The 18,976-nt window shown below is 45.0% G+C and overlaps 2 protein-coding genes across 3 annotated transcripts in view; one reads left to right on the top strand and one right to left on the bottom strand.

Moving 5' to 3' along the window:
* MYLK3 (myosin light chain kinase 3) overlaps window positions 1-10,165 on the top strand; it is a 45,570-nt gene extending 35,405 nt beyond the window's left edge. For both annotated transcript variants that reach the window (XM_065641081.1, XM_065641080.1), the window contains 7 exons: window positions 69-178; window positions 1,447-1,588; window positions 2,415-2,485; window positions 2,876-3,004; window positions 4,296-4,448; window positions 6,181-6,313; window positions 7,685-10,165. In XM_065641081.1, the coding sequence (XP_065497153.1) occupies window positions 69-178; window positions 1,447-1,588; window positions 2,415-2,485; window positions 2,876-3,004; window positions 4,296-4,448; window positions 6,181-6,313; window positions 7,685-7,756 (810 nt within the window). In that variant the 3' untranslated portion in view covers window positions 7,757-10,165. The remainder of the gene's footprint in view (window positions 1-68; window positions 179-1,446; window positions 1,589-2,414; window positions 2,486-2,875; window positions 3,005-4,295; window positions 4,449-6,180; window positions 6,314-7,684) is intronic.
* A 1,579-nt stretch (window positions 10,166-11,744) lies between these two features.
* ORC6 (origin recognition complex subunit 6) lies at window positions 11,745-18,902 on the bottom strand. Its single transcript, XM_065641114.1, has 7 exons — window positions 18,838-18,902; window positions 18,101-18,230; window positions 17,170-17,333; window positions 16,012-16,101; window positions 14,134-14,246; window positions 12,832-12,909; window positions 11,745-12,178 (listed from the first exon to the last, which is right to left on the bottom strand). The coding sequence occupies exons 1-7, from the start codon at window positions 18,900-18,902 to the stop codon at window positions 12,003-12,005; spliced, it is 816 nt and encodes a 271-aa protein (XP_065497186.1). The 3' UTR covers window positions 11,745-12,002.
* Between the last annotated feature and the right edge of the window lie 74 nt (window positions 18,903-18,976).

The following is an 18,976-nucleotide window of genomic DNA, read 5'->3' as shown; positions in this document are numbered from 1 at the left end:
GTATTTGAATATATTGGAATTTAAGGAGTATGTTTTGCTCATTTTTTGTTCACTTGTTATTTTTTCAGGAGGAAGTAAAAAATGAAATTAACATCATGAACCAATTAAATCACGTGAATCTGATCCAGCTTTATGATGCTTTTGAAGCCAAAAATAATATCACTCTGATCATGGAATAGTAAGTTTAAATGATCTCAGGAATTGTCAGATGTTTGGGTTTTCTCAGGTCACTGAAGGAAATAGGGAGTGATAATTCCAAGGTGTGAAGAAGACTTGTGCGGTTTCCCAGCCTAAGAGAGAGTTGATTTCATTTTCAGAAGGAGAAAAATATATGTTTTAAAGGTAATTTCTTCAGGTTAAGAATTATATATTGGTCAAGATTACAGTCTAAACAAATGGTAAGAACAGCAGCTAGAGTATGAACCAAATTACAAGATTACAAGAACTAAACTACGGTTCATTTCTCAAGTTTAACTTTCAGGCCCCAACAATGTCCCTGGCTACCAAAATTACATAAAAGTGTTGGGGGTAAATAAAATCTCATTAGAGAGAGAGAGTGAAGGTGAGAGGCCCAGACAAGCAGAGGAGTGGGGTGTTTTAAGTAGAATTAAAAAAGACACGGAGAAGGTAGGAAGGTGATTAATTATATGCATGGTCTGCCTACTTTGAATAATTTTAGGATTAATAAAAATGTCTCCTCATTTGAACCTAAATAGGAACATTGATCTACATCAAATATGGAATTCACAAAAGAGAGTTTTCATGATGTACACCTGCTGCCTTTGCTGTGGAGTGGCATATTGCTTTACAAAAACCTGAAATTTTATAACCTTAAAACTGAGTTTCTGCTACAGAACTAATTGTTAATGACACGGAGGAAAAAATAATACAAAATGAAATAGCAAATATAAATATGATAAGACATTTAAAATATATATGTTGAAATTAATACCTGAAGTTTTTACCTTGCAGAAGCTTGTCAGAGCTGTATGTCTGATGTCATTTTCTCCTGATTTTTGTGCAGAATTAAGTTCAATTGTCAGTTTACGTAAAATAACTTCTAGTTTAAGAAGTTTCATTTAGTAGACTTTATAGGTGGAAGACTTACTTTCACTAGACTAATAAGATTAGTGAGTACTAGATACATGGGCACTCCCTATAGGTTCTCCAGGCCCCCATCGGATCACCAGGTTTTGTGGATTTGGGTTTGACATGAATCCCCCTCAAGTGTTAGCAACAATTTTTCCATTTTTGAATTTAGATTGCTATTTAACTTCACACTCAGAAATTATTTTCTTGAAGTCATTGAGACTCCTGATACACCTTATATTGGATGTGTTGTTATGACCCTTGCTAAATTAGAAGGCCTAAGTTCCCAACTTGGAAATAAATTGAGCTAATGAGGAATTTTAGGGTTTTTAAAGCTTTTCTGTGTCAAAATTTTAGTCTTGATGGTGGTGAATTATTTGACCGGATCACAGATGAAAACTACAACCTAACTGAGCTGGATGCGATCCTGTTCACCAAACAGATTTGTGAGGGAGTCCGCTACCTGCACCAGCATTATATTCTGCATTTAGATCTGAAGGTCAGTATTTCATACTCTCTGCTCGTTAGTGACGCTGTGGTTTGGACCACCACAGAGTCTCTAATTACAGGAGTCATTTCTCATTTAATGGATTTAGGTCATCAGGGAATAGACTTACTAAATTGAGCAGCCAGGATGAATGGAGCTCTGGAGATCGATCGCTCTGTCCTCTCCCTATTGAACCTTCTTCTGCCTGGAACTGAACAGCAGTAAAATGAACATGTTTTCCTAATGGCCCCTTAATAACTTGTTCTTTTTCAACAGAAAAACCAAACGATTTTTTTTTTTCTGCCTGTTTATACAGCGTCTTACACAAATATTAGGCCTGTTTGGCCTGTAGACAGTTCTGCAGTTTTAAGTTGGGTCAATATCATCCCCCCCATCCACACCTTGAAAAATATCCTAGCTGAAAAAACCTTTTGCCTTCATGGGCAAGCCAGAGGATGCATTTGACATGCTTCTTGTGGCTTTTTATCGCGTCACTTTTATATTTCAGGAGTAAATTCAGTGAGTAAGACTCAACCACCAGACTGAATCTACTGTTTTACACAGGGGGGCCTTTCCCTTTCCAGATGGATTTGTCACTATGGTGAAATACAGGAATGCTGTTATACAGGAACAGAAGTTAAACTTCTTTATGAGAGGTCCAAAACGAAACCTTTCGCTAACTCAGTATGCCAGTCAAATCCTTCTCTCCCATGATAGGACTAGAAGGAAGGGTATTATACTAAAAATGGTGATTGAAATAGCTAAGATTTTTATACGCTTGCTAGATCTGTCTCTCAGTCATACATTTAACTCCATGTACCCTCTTCTCTTTTTCTAGCCTGAAAACATACTATGTGTAAATCACACAGGAAACCAGATTAAAATTATTGACTTTGGATTAGCAAGGAGGTAAGGTAGTCCGCTTACAAACTTATTCAAAAAAACCAAACCCAACCCACAACCCTCTGATATTTTTGGTATTTCTTTGTCTTTTTTTTTTTAATGTGTTTGATGTCTCTAAAGTAATTCTGCTATGTGAATGAGCTAAGCAGTATACTGCTGCAGGCATGAGTTTTCTGCTGTGTGCATTAATTATCTAATTACTTTTTCCAATAACATTTCTGTACGATAAAGCTATACTGCTGTTCTAATTATCTCAAAAATATTCCCCATGGAGAGCTTTTTACTCTAGGGACTCTATGAAGGCTCTCAGAGACTTTTGGACTGCTGATGTTCATTGTGCAGGTTCAAGTTGTGGAAATTATCTACTAAACTGCTGCCCGTCTCTGTCCGGTACAGGTACAAACCCCGGGAGAAGCTGAAGGTTAACTTCGGAACTCCAGAGTTCTTGGCTCCTGAAGTGGTGAACTATGACTTTGTCTCCTTCCCGACAGACATGTGGAGTGTGGGCGTCATCACCTACATGTTGTGAGTGCCCGGGCGGGTGGTGGCGGCAGGAGCCGGGGGGCACAGAGCAGGAACGCGGCGACCACCCAGCCCCTCTGGCTGGGACTCCTCCTCATTCATTCTGCCAAAAAAACCCAAAAAGCCGCTAATGCAAAGGCGTCTCACTGTGTATACAAAGTCTCTGAACAACAAATAATCCTTTTCATAGGATCATTTTGGTTGGAAGAGACCCTCAGGATTCGAGTCCAACCATAACTTCACCAACTCTAGCACTAAACCATGTCCCTGAGAACCTTTCCTGCAGATGTGACTTCCATATTAAGCAGCAACTGCTCTTGCCCAGTTTGTAGTATGGATTCAGTCATAACATGTCTGAATGTACGTTAGAGAAGGTATGAAACAGAACATAGTTTATTCAAAACTTTGGAAAGTTGTACTGACATAAATGCTCTACAAGTTGCCAGTTTTCTCCTGTCAAGCAGTCAGAGCTTCATGCTGCAGGTGGGATGAAGAGGAGGCTCCTTAGCCTTCACCCCATCATTAAATTGACTTTATTTCTCAAAGACCTTTTGATAAATATAAAAATATTCCTCTCCCTTACCACCTTATTTAGCAAGGTTACATGGCTCAGGTCGTCTTTTTACTCAGAAAAGTTGCCCAAAGCATGTCAGAATTTTCATTTTGATTGCATTCTTGAGGACTTCAATTAATTTTCAAATTTGCAATCTAATTAACGTTGGGTTTTTGGCCATGGGTCTAAAAAAATGTCACGTCACAAACAGGGCTAAAACTCTGCGCTCTGGATGGGCCATGGACGGCTCGTCTGTCCAAAGCGTTCCGGGGAGCTGACTGTGCGCCCCGGAATCCTTCACAGACGCTTTCTCCGAACTGGATAAACTTCTGGTTTAAATTTGTATGTTAGCCAAAAGCCAACTGAAGTAATAAATGACTGACGCAATAAATCCAGCCTTAGAGATGAATTGAATAAAGTATGCCATCGTTCAGAATTCAGTTTAATTCGAGCCAAATATGGATCTGGGCCTCGATTTAGGAAAGCTCTTGAGTCCCCCAGCCTCCCTAGCTGGGGAAGCACCGAAGCCTGGACCTGGGTCCCCACTGGATTAATTTCCTTGGGGATGTATTAACAGTGCACTAATGTGACGACGTGTCACTGCTCCAGACCACGGACCCCGCCGTAGCCAAGAGCCTCTCCGTAATCCAACAATTACAAAGCAGAGGATTTGTAGAAGGAGAAACACTTCTTGTGCAGAATAACTACTTATCTCCCTCCTATTTTTTTCTTTTTTTTAAGGCTTAGTGGCCTGTCCCCATTCCTGGGAGAGACTGATGCAGAGACAATGAATTATGTAGTGAATTGCAACTGGGATTTTGATGCAGAAGCGTTTGAACAGCTATCAGAGGAAGCTAAAGACTTTATTTCCAGATTACTCGTGAAGGAGAAAAGGTACCTCTTTGTCTGATCATGAGAACAGTAGCACCTAATAACATTAAGTTCCTACCAGCCAACTGTTTGGATTGTGGTCAACAATGAGAACTTAGGATGTGACATTTTTGTCTGTTGTATCTGTGCTTGCTGGGCAGTTCCTCAGTGATTCCAAAGCTCCTATTAGAAAAAGTCTGTGTACCTTGACTGAAGAAAGTTGCTTTTCCCAGCAGCATCAATACAGGCAGAACAGAGGAAATCTGGAAGGATTTGCTGTGTAGGAATCTGTCTTTAGTATTCCTTCTCCAAGCAAAAGCTATTTCTGTTGTTGCTTTGGATTCTCACAAGCCCTGACACAAATTGCAAAAATGTCTCTTGAATGCCATGGAGGAAACTGCAGCTGCCAAAATGTGCATTGTTCTCTTCTAAAGTGCTCTACATGCTCCTTTTGGGACTTAACTCTGCATGTGGCTTCTAGTCTGGGCTCCACTGAAATAAAAAGTGATTGCACATATGAAACAGCAGGAGAGTGAGGATGATATTGATGTCAGACCATGGCTATGGGGTTGGGTAAGTGAGAGGAGAAACTTTTCTCTTGCTGAGTAGTGATACAAATCTCATTGAAATGATGCACACAGTAAATGAGAATTCAAAGGAGTGCTTAGAATATTAACCACTTCCAGATCAGGCAAATCAGTTCTAGTACTAATTACATTTTTAACAGGAAGTCATATGAAAAGCTAAGAATAAACTGAACTTTAGCATATTGGCAGCTTGAGACAACCAAGGGACTTTTTCTCAGACTGAGACAATGATTTGCTACGAGACTGTAAGCTTCGCTTTGGAGTCTTCCATTTTTCTGTGCGATGGGAATAGTTACTGCAGCGGGACACTGTGCATGGACTGGGTAGGAGCTGGGGATGAAAAGGCTGTGCAAGTGAAGGGTTTGTCCATGCCATGCAGAGAGCAGCGTAGCGTTGTCCCCGCTGTCCCCAGGGGCTGGACAGGCCGTGTCTCCCGCAGCCTCGGCAGGACCTGCACCCCCTCCCCACACCGGCATCTTCTGCTCAGCATCTTCTCAGTGACAGCGTGGACAAACCCGAAGAGTTAGGCGCAGGCTTTTGTTTTGAAAAAAAAGGCAAATTAAACTTGTTTTCTCAACATCTCTCCTGCAAGATTTCCTCTGTTACCATGTGTTTCTCAAAGCTTTTTGGATAGGCCTTCACATTTGGGCCCGTAGTTAAATGTCAGGATATAATGTATGCTTAACTTGATCCAAGTTTAGGGTGAATAGACAATTGTGCTTTTTAAATATGAGGCACAGAATAAGCCTGCACTATCAGGACAGACAGATAACATCACAAATAATTACTTTTCTGTATGCACTGATTCTCTTGGCAAAGTTCTGCACTCACATAACAGGATGATGCATAAACCGATGAACCTATACAGCTGCTTCTTTAAAGAAAAACGAAACAAACCAAAAGCCTAAAAAGGCAAAATACAGTATTTAGCCGGAGCTCAATCAACCCAGCACAGACCCAGCAGCCGCTTTTCCCAGCACGTGCCCTTTCCCCGGCGGGTGCGGGTGTTGTTAGGATCCCACGCACCAGGGGAGCAGCATCTGAGGAGGCAGCTCCGCTCATTGTCCATTTAAGGCGGTTTCTTTATCAAGATTATTGATGCGCGTAGGGCACCCAGAAAACGGCAACGGGGGGAGCTGGATTTCCGTGACAGATTTCCTCTCCCGCAGCTGCCGGATGAGCGCAACGCAGTGTCTGAAGCACGAGTGGCTGAACAACCTGCCGGCCAAGGCCAAGAAGTTCAAGCTTCGCCTGAAGTCCCAGTTGCTTCTGCAGAGTTACCTGGCTCACAGAAAATGGAAGGTAAGCAGACAAAGCCTGGAAAAAACAGCTCAACACGGGCAGAGCCATTCGCTGCTTTTTCATATGTGAGCTCACTTTTGCCCACAGGCTTCTTTCTTGTAAATATGAGATTGGGAAGTCTATTTTCAGTTGCAAATTGAGAGGTTTTTTCTCCTGCAGGCTGATATTGCTTCTGTTTTTAGCAAGTTTGGTTTCAGTCTTTACTCTTCCTGATTGGTGTTTAGAAGTTTTACATGTTTTCTCTTTACAAGTTCAGAGACTTCAGGTGCTATTTAGCGTATATTAAATGTTCTTTCTCTTCATGTTGGAGAGATTTTTTTCCATTGACAACAGTCACATTGTTCCATTGTCACTATGGAGCAGGGATACACCATAAGGCACTGTTGTGCCTCCTGTTGTGGAGAGTTCAAGTCTGGGAGAGAGAAAAAATTAGGCTTAAACCCATCCAGAACCTTCAGGACCTTTCTGATAACCCCATGCTCCTTTAGAACTGGACTACATTTTATATAAAGAAGTGATGGATAAGAATTTCTATTGGAATCTCTAGTGGATTGTAGCTAATCGATCCTGAAAGGTGAACACAGTGATCGCATTATGAAGACGCCCATGGCAACGTGAGGGGCTCAGTGAGGACCATTTCCTTTTCTTTTGTCACTGCCGTTGTAATTTCCTGCCAAGGAGCTAAACCAGAGGTTTATACTTTTTCCATGGCTGCACTCTGGCTGTTTGGTCATAGATTTCTGCACTCGCATTCTAAAAAATACATCATTTAAAGCTGCATCACTGTACGGTCTGTAGTGATGCTGCAGATGTTCCCAGCCCCAGCAGCAACCGGTGGGTCCCCAAAATGAAGCTGCTCTGCGCTGCCCCACTGTCCTGGTTTTGTTAAAAACAAGACAAGTTTCTCTTTTAGTGAATTAGCTCTTCTTAGTAACTGCACTTTTCTGAAGTTGGATACATGTTTTGGTAGACATAGCAATGGAATGCAAGGTCGCTGAAAAGGATGCGTGCCCCCTAAGTGAGAAGGGCAAGGAGGAGCGAACTGAACAGGTGACTAAAACTGACCAACTAAGTATTCCATCCCATCCACGTGATACATCATATAAAAGTGGGAGATCACGAGGGTCTCATCCCTTTTTCCCCTCTTTGATTATGGCCGGCATCTGGGGAGAACCCTGCAAGTCATCCCTGCGAACTGAGGCCTAGCGACAGACCCTGCATCCTTGAATGCAGTTATTTTATTGGCCCCCGAACAGGGCGTGGGTCACTAGGGGTAAATGGATTTACCAAGAAGAAAAATCCATGTCAGCCCCAGGAAAGGTCCTTTGCCTCACTTGCACTCACCCTTGGACTGTTGTGTTTTGTTCACAGAAACATTTTTATGTGGTGGCTGCTGCCAACAGGCTGAAGAGGTTTCAGAGTATGTCTGTCAAGCTTGTGTAAGCTCCTATGAAGCCTCTGCCACTCGTGGAGCTGGACATGAAGCCGTGGAAGAAGGACTCAGTATCTTCAATAATTTCTATCCCTTTGTTGTATAACATATAATTTTGGGTCTGTCCTCCTCAAATACTCTACGTTAGTGATAAAGTTCCTCAAGGCAGAGGCACCAAAATTACTTCTCAAAGCAGAAGCGACCTTCTTTGGTTTTACAAGTTTTTCCTTGTTGTACATACTGACAGAAAACGTGGCTGTCGTGGGGCTGACTGCTTGCTGGAGGCTTCGATTCTGCAGAGTATTGTTGGTGCGTTCACACCAGAAAACATCTTCACAGAATCACAGAATCACAGAATGTTAGGGATTGGAAGGGACCTCGAAAGATCATCTAGTCCAATCCCCCTGCCAGAGCAGGAACACCCAGGTGAGGTTACACAGGAAGGCGTCCAGGCGGCTTTTGAATGTCTCCAGAGAAGGAGAATCCACAACCCCCCTGGGCAGCCTGTTCCAGTGTTCCGTCACCCTCACTGAGAAGAAGTTTCTTCTCAAATTTAAGTGGAACCTCTTGTGTTCCAGCTTGAACCCATTACCCCTTGTCTTACTGTTGGTTGTCACCGAGAAGAGCCTGGCTCCATCCTTGTGACACCCACCCTTTATATATTTATAAACACTGATGAGGTCACCCCTCAGTCTCCTCTTCTCCAAGCTAAAGAGACCCAGCTCCCTCAGCCTTTCCTCATAAGGGAGATGCTCCACTCCCTTCATCATCTTTGTGGCCCTGCGCTGGACTCTCTCCAGCAGTTCCCTGTCCTTCTTGAACTGAGGGGCCCAGAACTGGACACAATATTCCAGATGAGGTCTCACCAGGGCAGAGTAGAGGGGAAGGAGAACCTCTCTGACCTACTGACCACCCCCCTTCTAATACACCCCAGGATGCCATTGGCCTTCTTGGCCACAAGGGCCCAGTGCTGGCTCATGGTCACCCTGCTGTCCCCAGGACCCCCAGGTCTCTTTCCCCTACACTGCTCTCTAATAGGTCATTCCCCAACCTGTACTGGAACCCGGGGTTGTTCCTGCCCAGATGCAAGACTCTACATTTCCCCTTGTTATATTTCATTAAATTTTCATTAAATCTTGTCGGTTTTGGGTTTCTCACACCGTGGGACCTCTGAAGACTCCCCACACAACTGATGTACAGCAGCAATTTCAGAGCACTGCCACAACAGCGACACAGTTTTTCCCTCGAGTGTTTGTTACTTAGAACAAAAGATACTGGATATTCCTTTCTTCTATATTTTTTCCAAAAAGATTACTTTTTTTCCCCCAAACATGATAATGATTCAGTGCAACTACTCAGAGTTGAATGGTTTTGGTTTGTTGATTATTTTTAAATTATTCTCTCCTTTAAATAAAACAGTCACTGCGTAGTTGGGAAATATGAGGAATCCTGGTTTGAAGCAACTTAAGTCAATTGGTCCATTGCTGCTTTTTCTTATGGTGAGTTGAATTGATCGAGGTTTTGGAAGGAGATAGGTGAAACTGCCACAAAGAAAAATCACCTAATGACTGTTTGGTCTATGCAAAAAGATCTCATGTTGTCCAGAAAGAAGAAATTTCCAGACATCGTTTTGTATGCGTTTAAAATTTGTAAGTGCTTCTCATTGGCTATGACTGCAGCCCTTAATTATCTAAGTTTGAGGATTTTTCTCCTGACAATTTTAATGAAGTCTGAGAAGCTGACATGGTGTGATACGCAAAATAGTTTCGTTGCTGTTCAGCAGCAGGCAAATGCTGTTACTGCCAGACTCTGCCTTTAGCCCAGTTAGGAGGCTGAAGTCCTATTTTCCCCCACTTTGCTCTTGAACATTAAACGTTTTCTTCACAATACTAATTTATCTTGGATTTTAAACTTTCGCCTGATGTATGAAGAGTTGGAGCCGCTTACAGTCTCTCAGCTAAAAGTATAAGGTTATTTATTCAACCTGTGGTTTCCTTTATTCCTGTTCTAGATTCTGCAAAATTCAGTGTGAATTGGATGGGGTCTTAGGAAAAACAGAAACTAATACTACTAAGACCAGGTTTTCAGCAAAGGCATCAAACCACTGTAAAGCTCCCTTTAACTTTATAGACTTTCACGTCCCTTGAATTAGCAAAAGTGTTGGTTGCTAATAAAAAGGTTTGTAAGACTGACTTATCCAAGTCTAGTTATCTTTTCCACTCTAGTGCTTCTCACTTTGCACAGTCCAGAATTCTGGACTTCTGCAGCATTTCCAGAACGGAGACAGAGAAGAATTATTAAAATGAAATAATCTTGAAATCATGTGAAATAATCTTGACAATGTATCACCTTCTGTGAAGGCCCACTTTCGTTTGTGTTTTCGTTCCACAGTGGTTCTGCACGCTACATGTGACTATATTCATTGGTCTGTATATTTCTGAATTAATAATAATAAATTCCATTAAAGTGGAACAAGCCTATTCCTCAATTTTAGTTTAACCCCCCACCAATCAAACCTGAAAGCATCTTTGAGCAGGTCTTAGCAACAGAATGCTTATGTCCAGATGGGATTCTCGCCCATCCGGACGACCCTCTGCTACATATTAGACGAGCTGTTCAACAGCAGATATTCTGTTATAGCTCTTCCTCAGTGTGAGTTGACTGTCCAATATTTTTCTCTGCACATGAGGCACTTGTTTGGAGTCCGTTCTCTGATAGTTACTGTTACATTTCAGAACTCTCATCTGGAATGAAATTAGCTCTTGTTAATTAATGTTGGCGTCAAGTGATTTCCTTTTTTATGCGTTGGGAGGAGAAGCGAAAGGAAAATGGCCAGTAAGTTTTAACCTAACAGTTACCGTGTGCTTCTTCCTCTGTTCTGTGTCACACATGGATGCTGTCTGCTGTCTTGTACATATTTTCTTTCCATTTTCTACAAAGAGAAGGTGCATCTGGCCAGCAGGATGACCATTTCCTAACAGAAAAAAAACCCCTTTAGCTTTGGCAGCCAGCACGTGGTTCTGCAGCACAGCGAGATCCCCCTCGGCAGCTTCACGGGATGCTGCACCGTGGTCCTGCGCATCTTGCTTTGTGCTCTACACGAAGCTGAGGACAAACCGCGAGTGACACGTGAGTCACTGGAGCATATGACAAAAAGAACGGGCCCCACGCTGCTACGTACAGCAGTTAATGACACCGACTACCGTAATCCCGGTGCCGCCTGTGTCGCCCAGGGAAGCAAGGAGGGGTTTGGCAGGTAGGGCAGCGTTTCACATAAAATGCTGACATGAACTCATTCACCCGCTTCACATGGACACTTGGGCTCTTCTGGGTTGTTTTGAAACTGAGGGTTTGTGAGTTAACTTCTCTTTGCACATCCCAGGCACAAAACGTGCAAGAGAAACGGGCAGAAGACTTGGATTAGTTTTGTTGTAGTTACGCCAGCCCTGAGCTGCTACAAGTTGTGATTTTCCTTCAGAAAGCGGTTAACACGAACTGCAGTTTTGCGCAGCTGGGATGGACGTGTGGGATGCAGAAGCTGCCTCTGAGAACTAGAGGACAGGGCACTCCCTCCTCTCCCCTAAATTTATGATGCCAGATGCAAAAAACTTGTATTACCCAGCTAAGATCCCGGCCGCCTGGACACCTTCCTTCTTACAACACAGTCATCTCCTGGACGTCTTTTATTTTGCGCTCTAAGGGTGCCACACGTGACTAGTGCCAAGAACCTGATGTCACCATCCAAAGCTTTTCCTTCCAGTATCTTTATTGTTGCTTGGAATATTTGGGACAAAGCACAAGAGACTCCAGTCCCATACAGGTCATAAAAATAAGTCAAATTCAGTGACTAAACAATATTTCTTCAACAGTAAAAACAAATAAAAAAATTATCAGTCTTTTAATTCCTCTGGTGGTTTTGCAGTTTAAGAAGGCACCGTTAGTCCTCTCTCTTTTTTCACTGACTACTTCCAGCCAGGGGCACAAAGGCATGTAACTTAGAACTTACTTGTACTTAGCCCAGCATTAGAATGTTACCTGCTTCTTGCAGCAAGAGAAACGAAGCTGTTCTACCCCCGAATGCCGTAGCTGCTCAGGTACCTGCCTGGCTAGTCAGACAGGTTTCTTGTACAATCACCTCAATTCTGGTGTCATTTACTGAAAATAATATTCTTAAATACTTAAAAACTAGCTCATAAATAAAATTAGCTGGCTACCAGGCAGCCATCTGCTACTGGAACTCTTGTTGGAGCAGAAGAGTCAAAATGACACACGAGCAGCAGACGAATTACTAGGTGGCACTACAGAGACAGTCCCACTACTTGTCTCTTGTGCCTTAGTAGCTTTTTCCAGGATTTTCTTTTTCCATTCTTCATAGTCTTGCTCTGTTTCAGTCTTTGGCCATTTGCACGGTATCTCCTCCTCATCTTCAGATCCTACGAGAAGAAGAAAGTCCATGACAGGCCACCATGGGCACCGTGTTGCTGACTATAAACCACAGTGGTGAGCAAACAGACGGGCACAAGCACGGGGTCTGTCACTGTGTTATCCAATGCTGTGGTTTGCTGCTCCCCACACCTGCTGGCACAGTCACCTCCTCACCTCTGTGTCCGACTGCAAGAGTTGTCCTGAATACTACGAGGGCTACTCAGCATAAACACCATTGTCCTGCTAGGTCCTGTTTGTCCTTTCCTTAGCCAGGACTTCGCAGAATGGAGTAAGCTGCTGGGAACTGAATATTATGGCATAGTATAAAACTGATAATAAAATACAGGACACGAGGAAAGACAATGAAGCTGTGTCAGCTGAAGCCCAGACTGGACACGAGGACAAGGTTCTTCACTGAACAGGCTCCCGCAGAGAAGTGTTCACGGCACCAAGCCTGTCAAAGCTCAAGGAGCGTCTGGACAATGTTCCTAGTTGAGTGTTTAGCGTTAGGTAGTCCTGCGAGGAGCAGCGACTTGGACTCAACGAGCCTTATGGGTCTCGTCCAACTTCACAGATTCTACAATAACATATCATTAAGCAGCAATAAAGCTCAAGCCTGCTCTGGTGAGGTGATTTTAGTTCACAGGTAAACACAACTTACCATTTTCCTTCTCGCAGTGCTCCAGTTTGGTCTGCAAGTTTTCAGGTGTCTCTGCAACCAGTGGAACATCTTCTTCTTCTAAAAAAAAATAGAGTCGCTTTACTTCTGAATGGCGTCTGGTGCCCCAAGGGTGCTCTACGTGCAATTATGACAGCATAGCCACCTTCCAAAAGTATTGTCTTCCAGTCAGAGGCTCCCTGGCCCAGCCCGGTGCTCCAGCTGCACGGGTTCATGAGCACTTTAACCAGCGCTGCTGCTGTGTTCGGAACCACAACCATCCACCGTGTTCATACCCCAAAACCACGCGGCTACTCTTCTGGATTACTCAGGCAGGATTATCAGTTATTTCTTCCCTTTCTAGCCTGTTTCCGCACTTTGCATTACAGCTGCCCCCAACACGTCGGGGGCTGTGCAGATATACAGATGCACATCCTTCTCTGAACTGATACAGAAACTCCCAGGGGCCCTGAGCTGCTTCAGTGGTGGGGTAAGGTTTAGGGTTTTTTATAGGGCACTGCATTATGGGAAGGTCCATGCCAGGGGAGAGAGCAGATTTTAGTTTGGGTTCAGGCAGCACAATCCAGAAAAATTCATGATATGAAGCATGAAGACAGGGTGAAGCAGCGGTACTGTCAGCGGGAACGAAAGCCTGGGGCAGGAAAAAAGGAGATAAGCAGGAAGGAGCAGAGATATAAGGACAGGGAGATGTGCGTCGTATTTCAATCTTCTTCCTCCACACAAAGGAGTGGCAAGAGCTGCAGGTTCAACGCTGGGCAGGAAAGGTTCCTCAGGTCTGCCACTTGTATGTGGAGGGACCTGTCAGGTAACGGCTGAGTTAGTACCAGGAGAGCAAGGCTTAGGCTTGTTAATCCTGCAGTGGGGAAAGGAAAACACAGAAGTGAGTCAGTCACAGCGAGAGAGGTGGCAAGATGTTTGTTAATTTGTGTGTCACGTTGCCATGTTAACAGAGCGCAGAAAGCATGCAAGGAGGAATCCAAGACAGGCCAGGTAGCATGTGAGAAGCAGGCAATAAACTGCAGCAGCAGAGAATGTAAGAAGCAGTGAGCGTTTGAGAAGAGAGGAAAATATTTTTATTTTTGGCCTTGCCAAGTGCTAAGCTGTTGTGACTTCCCCAGAAGCAATGACTATGATCTGAACTGCAGGAAACACGTCGGAATGGATGGGCAGGTTTGGCTGGAACAGCTGAAGGTCATCAGAATGGAATCACCAGTGGAAAAGGACAGGGCACTGTGCGGCCAGGTCTGGGTACACTGTTGTACAGAGATAAAGCCAAAAACTTACTGCTGAGCTGCCGGCTTATCTTCTCCAGCTGATGGCACAGCCGGTCAAATATTGCTTTTTTTACCCCAGATGTAGCCAATATTTTAGTTTTGTCGACTTTTAGCTTCAAACACCTACAAAGAAAAATTTAAGTTATCTCTGCACAAAGCAACGCTCCAGCAACTATCGCTCAGGTGAGGTGACATTTACTGTACCAACATTGCCTGTGAGGGTGAGGATGAGGAACGCATGCCTGAGTTTTTGTCCTGTCTAATCCTTGTCACACTCAGAAATAAATTTCCCTAAAAAACCAGACCCCTACACTACTCAATCAATACAGGTCAGGAATTGAAACTCGGGGTTAGTTCAAGTTATATAAGGAAATTCTACCAGGAAAAGGTCCTTTTCAGATTTTGAGGAAACCAGGACAAAATCCCACTACTGCAAAAAGCTGAACGAGACCCCTGTGTCAAGAGAACATTTGTCAGGAGCTGTGCTACTACACAGCACCCCAATTGCTTTGTAAGATTGTTATGAAGCATCATACTGAGAGGAGAGATATTTGCACACAAGCCCATTCTTACAAAGGGTTGGCTGAGTCAGGTGCTCCCGACACAGATCCTACAGCTGTTGGATCCATCTCCCAAAGGTCAGAACACCCCTGGGATGTGCTGGTGTGGGGCTCAGGGCTTCACCTCCAGAACGGCTGCTTCGTGGGGCTCTGAATCACCCGAGCAGCTGCTCTTGCACCTTGAGCAGGAAGGATGTCACCAAAAGCCAGGCAGCTTTTTGTTCCGTGCTGAGCTCAAATCTATCCTGACAAGGGAGAAAAAGTCCCACTAAATTTGAAAATGTTACTAAGGGATTATGTTGTGCTGGTTAAGCTGAGAGGAAAGAGGGCAAAATGCAAAACACTAAGAGAAGTTCTTCAGCCACTGCCACAGATACGTCCTAATGGAATTATCCACAGCACCCAGTTACACACCAGGGAAGACGGGTTTCATTTGTTTTTGGATAAGTAACTCAAGTTCCTTTTCTGTGTATTTGATACAATACTTGTGCACTGTGCCCTTGTGGCCAGGAAGGCCAATGGGACCTGGAGCGGATTAGAAGGGGGGTGGCCAGTAGGTCAGAGAGGTTCTCCTGCCCCTCTGCTCTGCCCTGGTGAGACCGCATCTGGAATATTGTGTCCAGTTCTGGGCCCTTCAGTTCCAGAAGGACAGGGAACTGCTGGAGAGAGTCCAGCACAGCCACGAAGATGCTGAAGGGAGTGGAGCATCTCCCGCTTGAGGAAAGGCTGAGGAGCTGGGGCTCTGGAGCTGGAGAAGAGGAGACTGAGGGCTGACTCATTCATGGGGATCAATATGGAAAGGGGGAGTGTCAGGAGGATGGAGCCAGGCTCTTCTGGGTGACAACCAGTGATAGGACAAGGGGCAATGGGTGCAAACTGGAACACAGGAGGTTCCACTGAAAGATGAGAAGAAACTTGTTCCCGGTGAGGGTGGCAGAGCCTGGCCCAGGCTGCCCAGGGAGGTTGTGGAGTCTCCTTCTCTGCAGACATTCCAACCCGCCTGGACACCTTCCTGTGTAACCTCATCTGGGTGTTCCTGCTCCGGCGGGGGGATTGGGCTGGATGAGCTTTCGAGGTCCCTTCCAGTCCCTGACGTTCTGGGATTCTGTGATTCTTCTAAAGGCAAGTGCAGTATTGGTTGGAGACTTTGCTGTCAGGAGGGTTTGCTAGAGCTGTCTCCATTTCCAGGAACAGAGCAGCAGGATGTGCTAAGCAAGACCCTTCAGACTATCTGGACACACTGAACGAAGCAGCTGCTTCCACTGCTGTGTCTGTTTGGTGTCTCACGAGGATCCGAGCCCATAGAAGATCCCCCAAGCTGTACTCACCTGCATGCAGTGAATAGTGCCGCTGTTAGAAAAAGTGGTTTTGAGAAATCGAGGTCCATTTGCTGTGCTTCAGAGAGGCTGGATTCATACCTAATGAACAACAAAAAGTTCTAATTGTGTAGCGCGTTTGCCTCAAATGAAGCTGTTGCAATGAGTTTGTCCCACGGTCCCCAGCAGCTGAACAGGTCTCCTGTGGATCCCTCGGTCCTGTGCGACCCAGTCAGGCACAAACAGCTGCTACTGGCTGAGATGGGCAAGAGAGACCAGAGAAAAGCCACCTCCTCTTTTTGAGTTAAAGGTGTTTTAAATTAGGGATCTGCATGTCAGTAGAATCTATTTCTTGCGCTCCCCATTCACACAGCACTTTTATCTACATTACATCTAAAAGTTACAATGAGATGCTTTGCACGAATCCATCCTATAAAAAGAGGGTAGAATTACAGTTTTTTTGATTCATCTAATATGTATATTACACAGATGAAGGCTTAAATATAGAAAATGATATGATGGCTGCGCAGCACTAAATAATTTAATTTTTTTACTGTCCACCTATTTTTTTTTCAGTTTGTGTTAAGCACTGACAAGCCTTTGTTCACTGACCTGCAACTCAGAATATTCTAAATCCCTAACAGCATTTAAACATGTGCTATCGGGGTGGCAGCACTCCAGAACAGAACTCTTCAGTAATTGCTCGTTAAAGCAGAAGTTACAGAGTGCAAAATTTTAGTTGAATCTCCACTGAAGTGTTCTACCTAACATTTTTAGAAGTAGAGTAATGCATATTTTAAGAGATCTGCTCCTCCAGAAGGCAGGATTTGTTTCTACTGAGCATTACTTCTAAACTGTGAGATGATCAGCAGTTAAACGAACACAGTGTGGTGCTATGGACAAACACAGGGACTGAGAGTCCTGCCTTTTTTATACTATTCCCAGTTGAAGAACTGGAGCTCAAACGACTTACTGAGATTCACAGGCTGAGTCTTTCTAATGTGTATTCTAAGAAATGGCCCAGACCCATGGTTGGATTTTCACTGCTAAGAACTCACCTCACCACTCCAGTCAGCGGGAGACAAGTGGCCCTTCCAAACATCACGCTCTTTACACATCTAACGAAGAATCTTACCAATCACTCCCAGTGCGATCGCAGAGCTCCCTTACCTCTGCAGTATTTTTGAAGCAGTGTTCACTGCCTCCACACAGCAGAACTGCACAGCCAAGTCTCGCATTCCCAGTCTGGGGTTCACCTCTAGCAAGCATTCCAAAGACTTCATGGAACTCTGGTAGGTTGTCTTGTTCAAACCAGAGAGCTTCACAAAATAGCTCTTTCAAGAAGACAAAGACAAATGCCAAGAATTAGCAAGGTTCCTTCCCAACATCTTATTCAGGCAACCAAAACAGATTAGGGAGAAATTACACAACACTTTAAAATAAAGTTCAATTGCTATATTAAGCAAACTTGTGCAATGAGTGATGACCACCTAGGAATACCACATCTTTTAATGCAGTGTTATTTTTAGACCATTTCCCTGGAAGGGAGGTTTGTCTTTTCCATATAATATGACATGGCCCTTTTATCACAAGGTGGTTAAAAACAAAGGTAACCAAGATCTGGGCAACCTCAAGAGATGAGCAACACTTTCATGCTATTCCTCACAGGATCAGGTGCAACTCAATTCTCCTCTGTCTGTGAGTGGACAATCACAAACATCTTCTACCAGACATTATTTTGGCAGTTTGGTGCCACTGACACGGCAGGTCTGCAGATGGACTTTTGCAGGTACTGCTATCGACAGGGATTCCTTGGAGCCACTGCTTCCTTCCCACAGTAAAAGGGACAGATCTTAAATTTAACATCCTTGTTGGTAGTTTATTTGTTACTAAAAGAGATGAAATTATAATAAAGCAAACGTAACTTGTGAAGTGACTACGACACTGATCTCATTTTGCCCCATTTCAAACTTTGAGTAGTGAAGCTCCGTGTTTAGCAGCACACTGGTTCTAGGATAATGTCAGTTATTACTATCCCTTTCTTCCTTTTAGAGGACTTAGGAGAATGCACCAGCCGGCCGAGTCATACGCTGTCTCTTACTTTGTCAACTGGTTGTTTCATGAAGCTGGCTGCCAGGTGCAGGCACATCACAGCACTGCTTGTCGCTGTCATCTGAGCCATCAGCCCTGTGCATTTCACCTGGGACAGCCGCAGGTACTCTTCAGCTTTTCTGCAAAACAAGCAGCACACAAAACCCTTGTTAACATAAGCAGTTACAAGGGAGTAAGAACAGCAGGACAGGAGCTTTAAGGGAACCACAGAATGTCCCGAGCTGGAAGGACCCACAGGGTCACGGAGTCCAAGTCCTGTCCCTGCACAGGACACCCCACAGGTCACCCCGTGTGTCTGAGGACATTGTCCGGTCTCTTCTTGAACAGTTTGGGGCCGTGACCCCTCCCTGGGGAGCCCGTTCCAGTGTCCAGCACCTCTGGGTGAAGAACCTTTTCCTCATGTCCAACTGCCCCTCCCCTGGCACATCTTCTGCCGTTCCCTGGGGTCTGTCCCTGTCACAGAGAGAAGAGCTCAGCCCGGCCCCTCCTGCTGAAGCTGCAGCCCCCTGAGCTCTGCCCTCAGCCAGCGCGCCCCGGGGCCCCACCGGAGCAGCCCGGGCCCGGCCGGCGGCAACGCGGGCCCGGGGCGGGCGGGGAGCGGCTGGAGCCGCTGCTGCGGGCGGGAACTGCGCTGCCGCCAGCGGAGCCGCTGCCGAGAGCTGCTGCGCGGCGAGCGGAGCGCTGCGGGGCGCGGGGCCGACACTGACCCCGGCGGCCCCGCGGTACCTGGTGACTCCCGGGTCGCGCAGCCCCAGCCGCGCCGCGAGCCGCCGCACCGCCGCGCGCTCCATCCCGCGCTGCCGCCCGCGCCGCGACACGCGGCCGACGTTGGGCAACAGACTGGCCCGCTCCGCCGCCAATCATC

The sequence above is a fragment of the Caloenas nicobarica genome, chromosome 9, assembly GCF_036013445.1.
Source record: "Caloenas nicobarica isolate bCalNic1 chromosome 9, bCalNic1.hap1, whole genome shotgun sequence".
NCBI classification, from domain to species: Eukaryota; Metazoa; Chordata; class Aves; order Columbiformes; family Columbidae; genus Caloenas; species Caloenas nicobarica.
This window is presented reverse-complemented; position numbering and strand designations above follow the sequence as displayed.

Coding starts and splice junctions, on each gene's coding strand:
- ORC6 (XM_065641114.1), bottom strand. CDS start 18,902: ATGGAGCGCGCGGCGGTGCGGCGGCTCGCGGCGCGGCTGGGGCTGCGC. Junction 18,231..18,837: donor CGCGACCCGGGAGTCACCAG/GTACCGCGGGGC, acceptor CTTGTTTTGCAG/AAAAGCTGAAGAGTACCTGC. Junction 16,102..17,169: donor GCTTCAAAAATACTGCAGAG/GTAAGGGAGCTC, acceptor GTTGTTCATTAG/GTATGAATCCAGCCTCTCTG.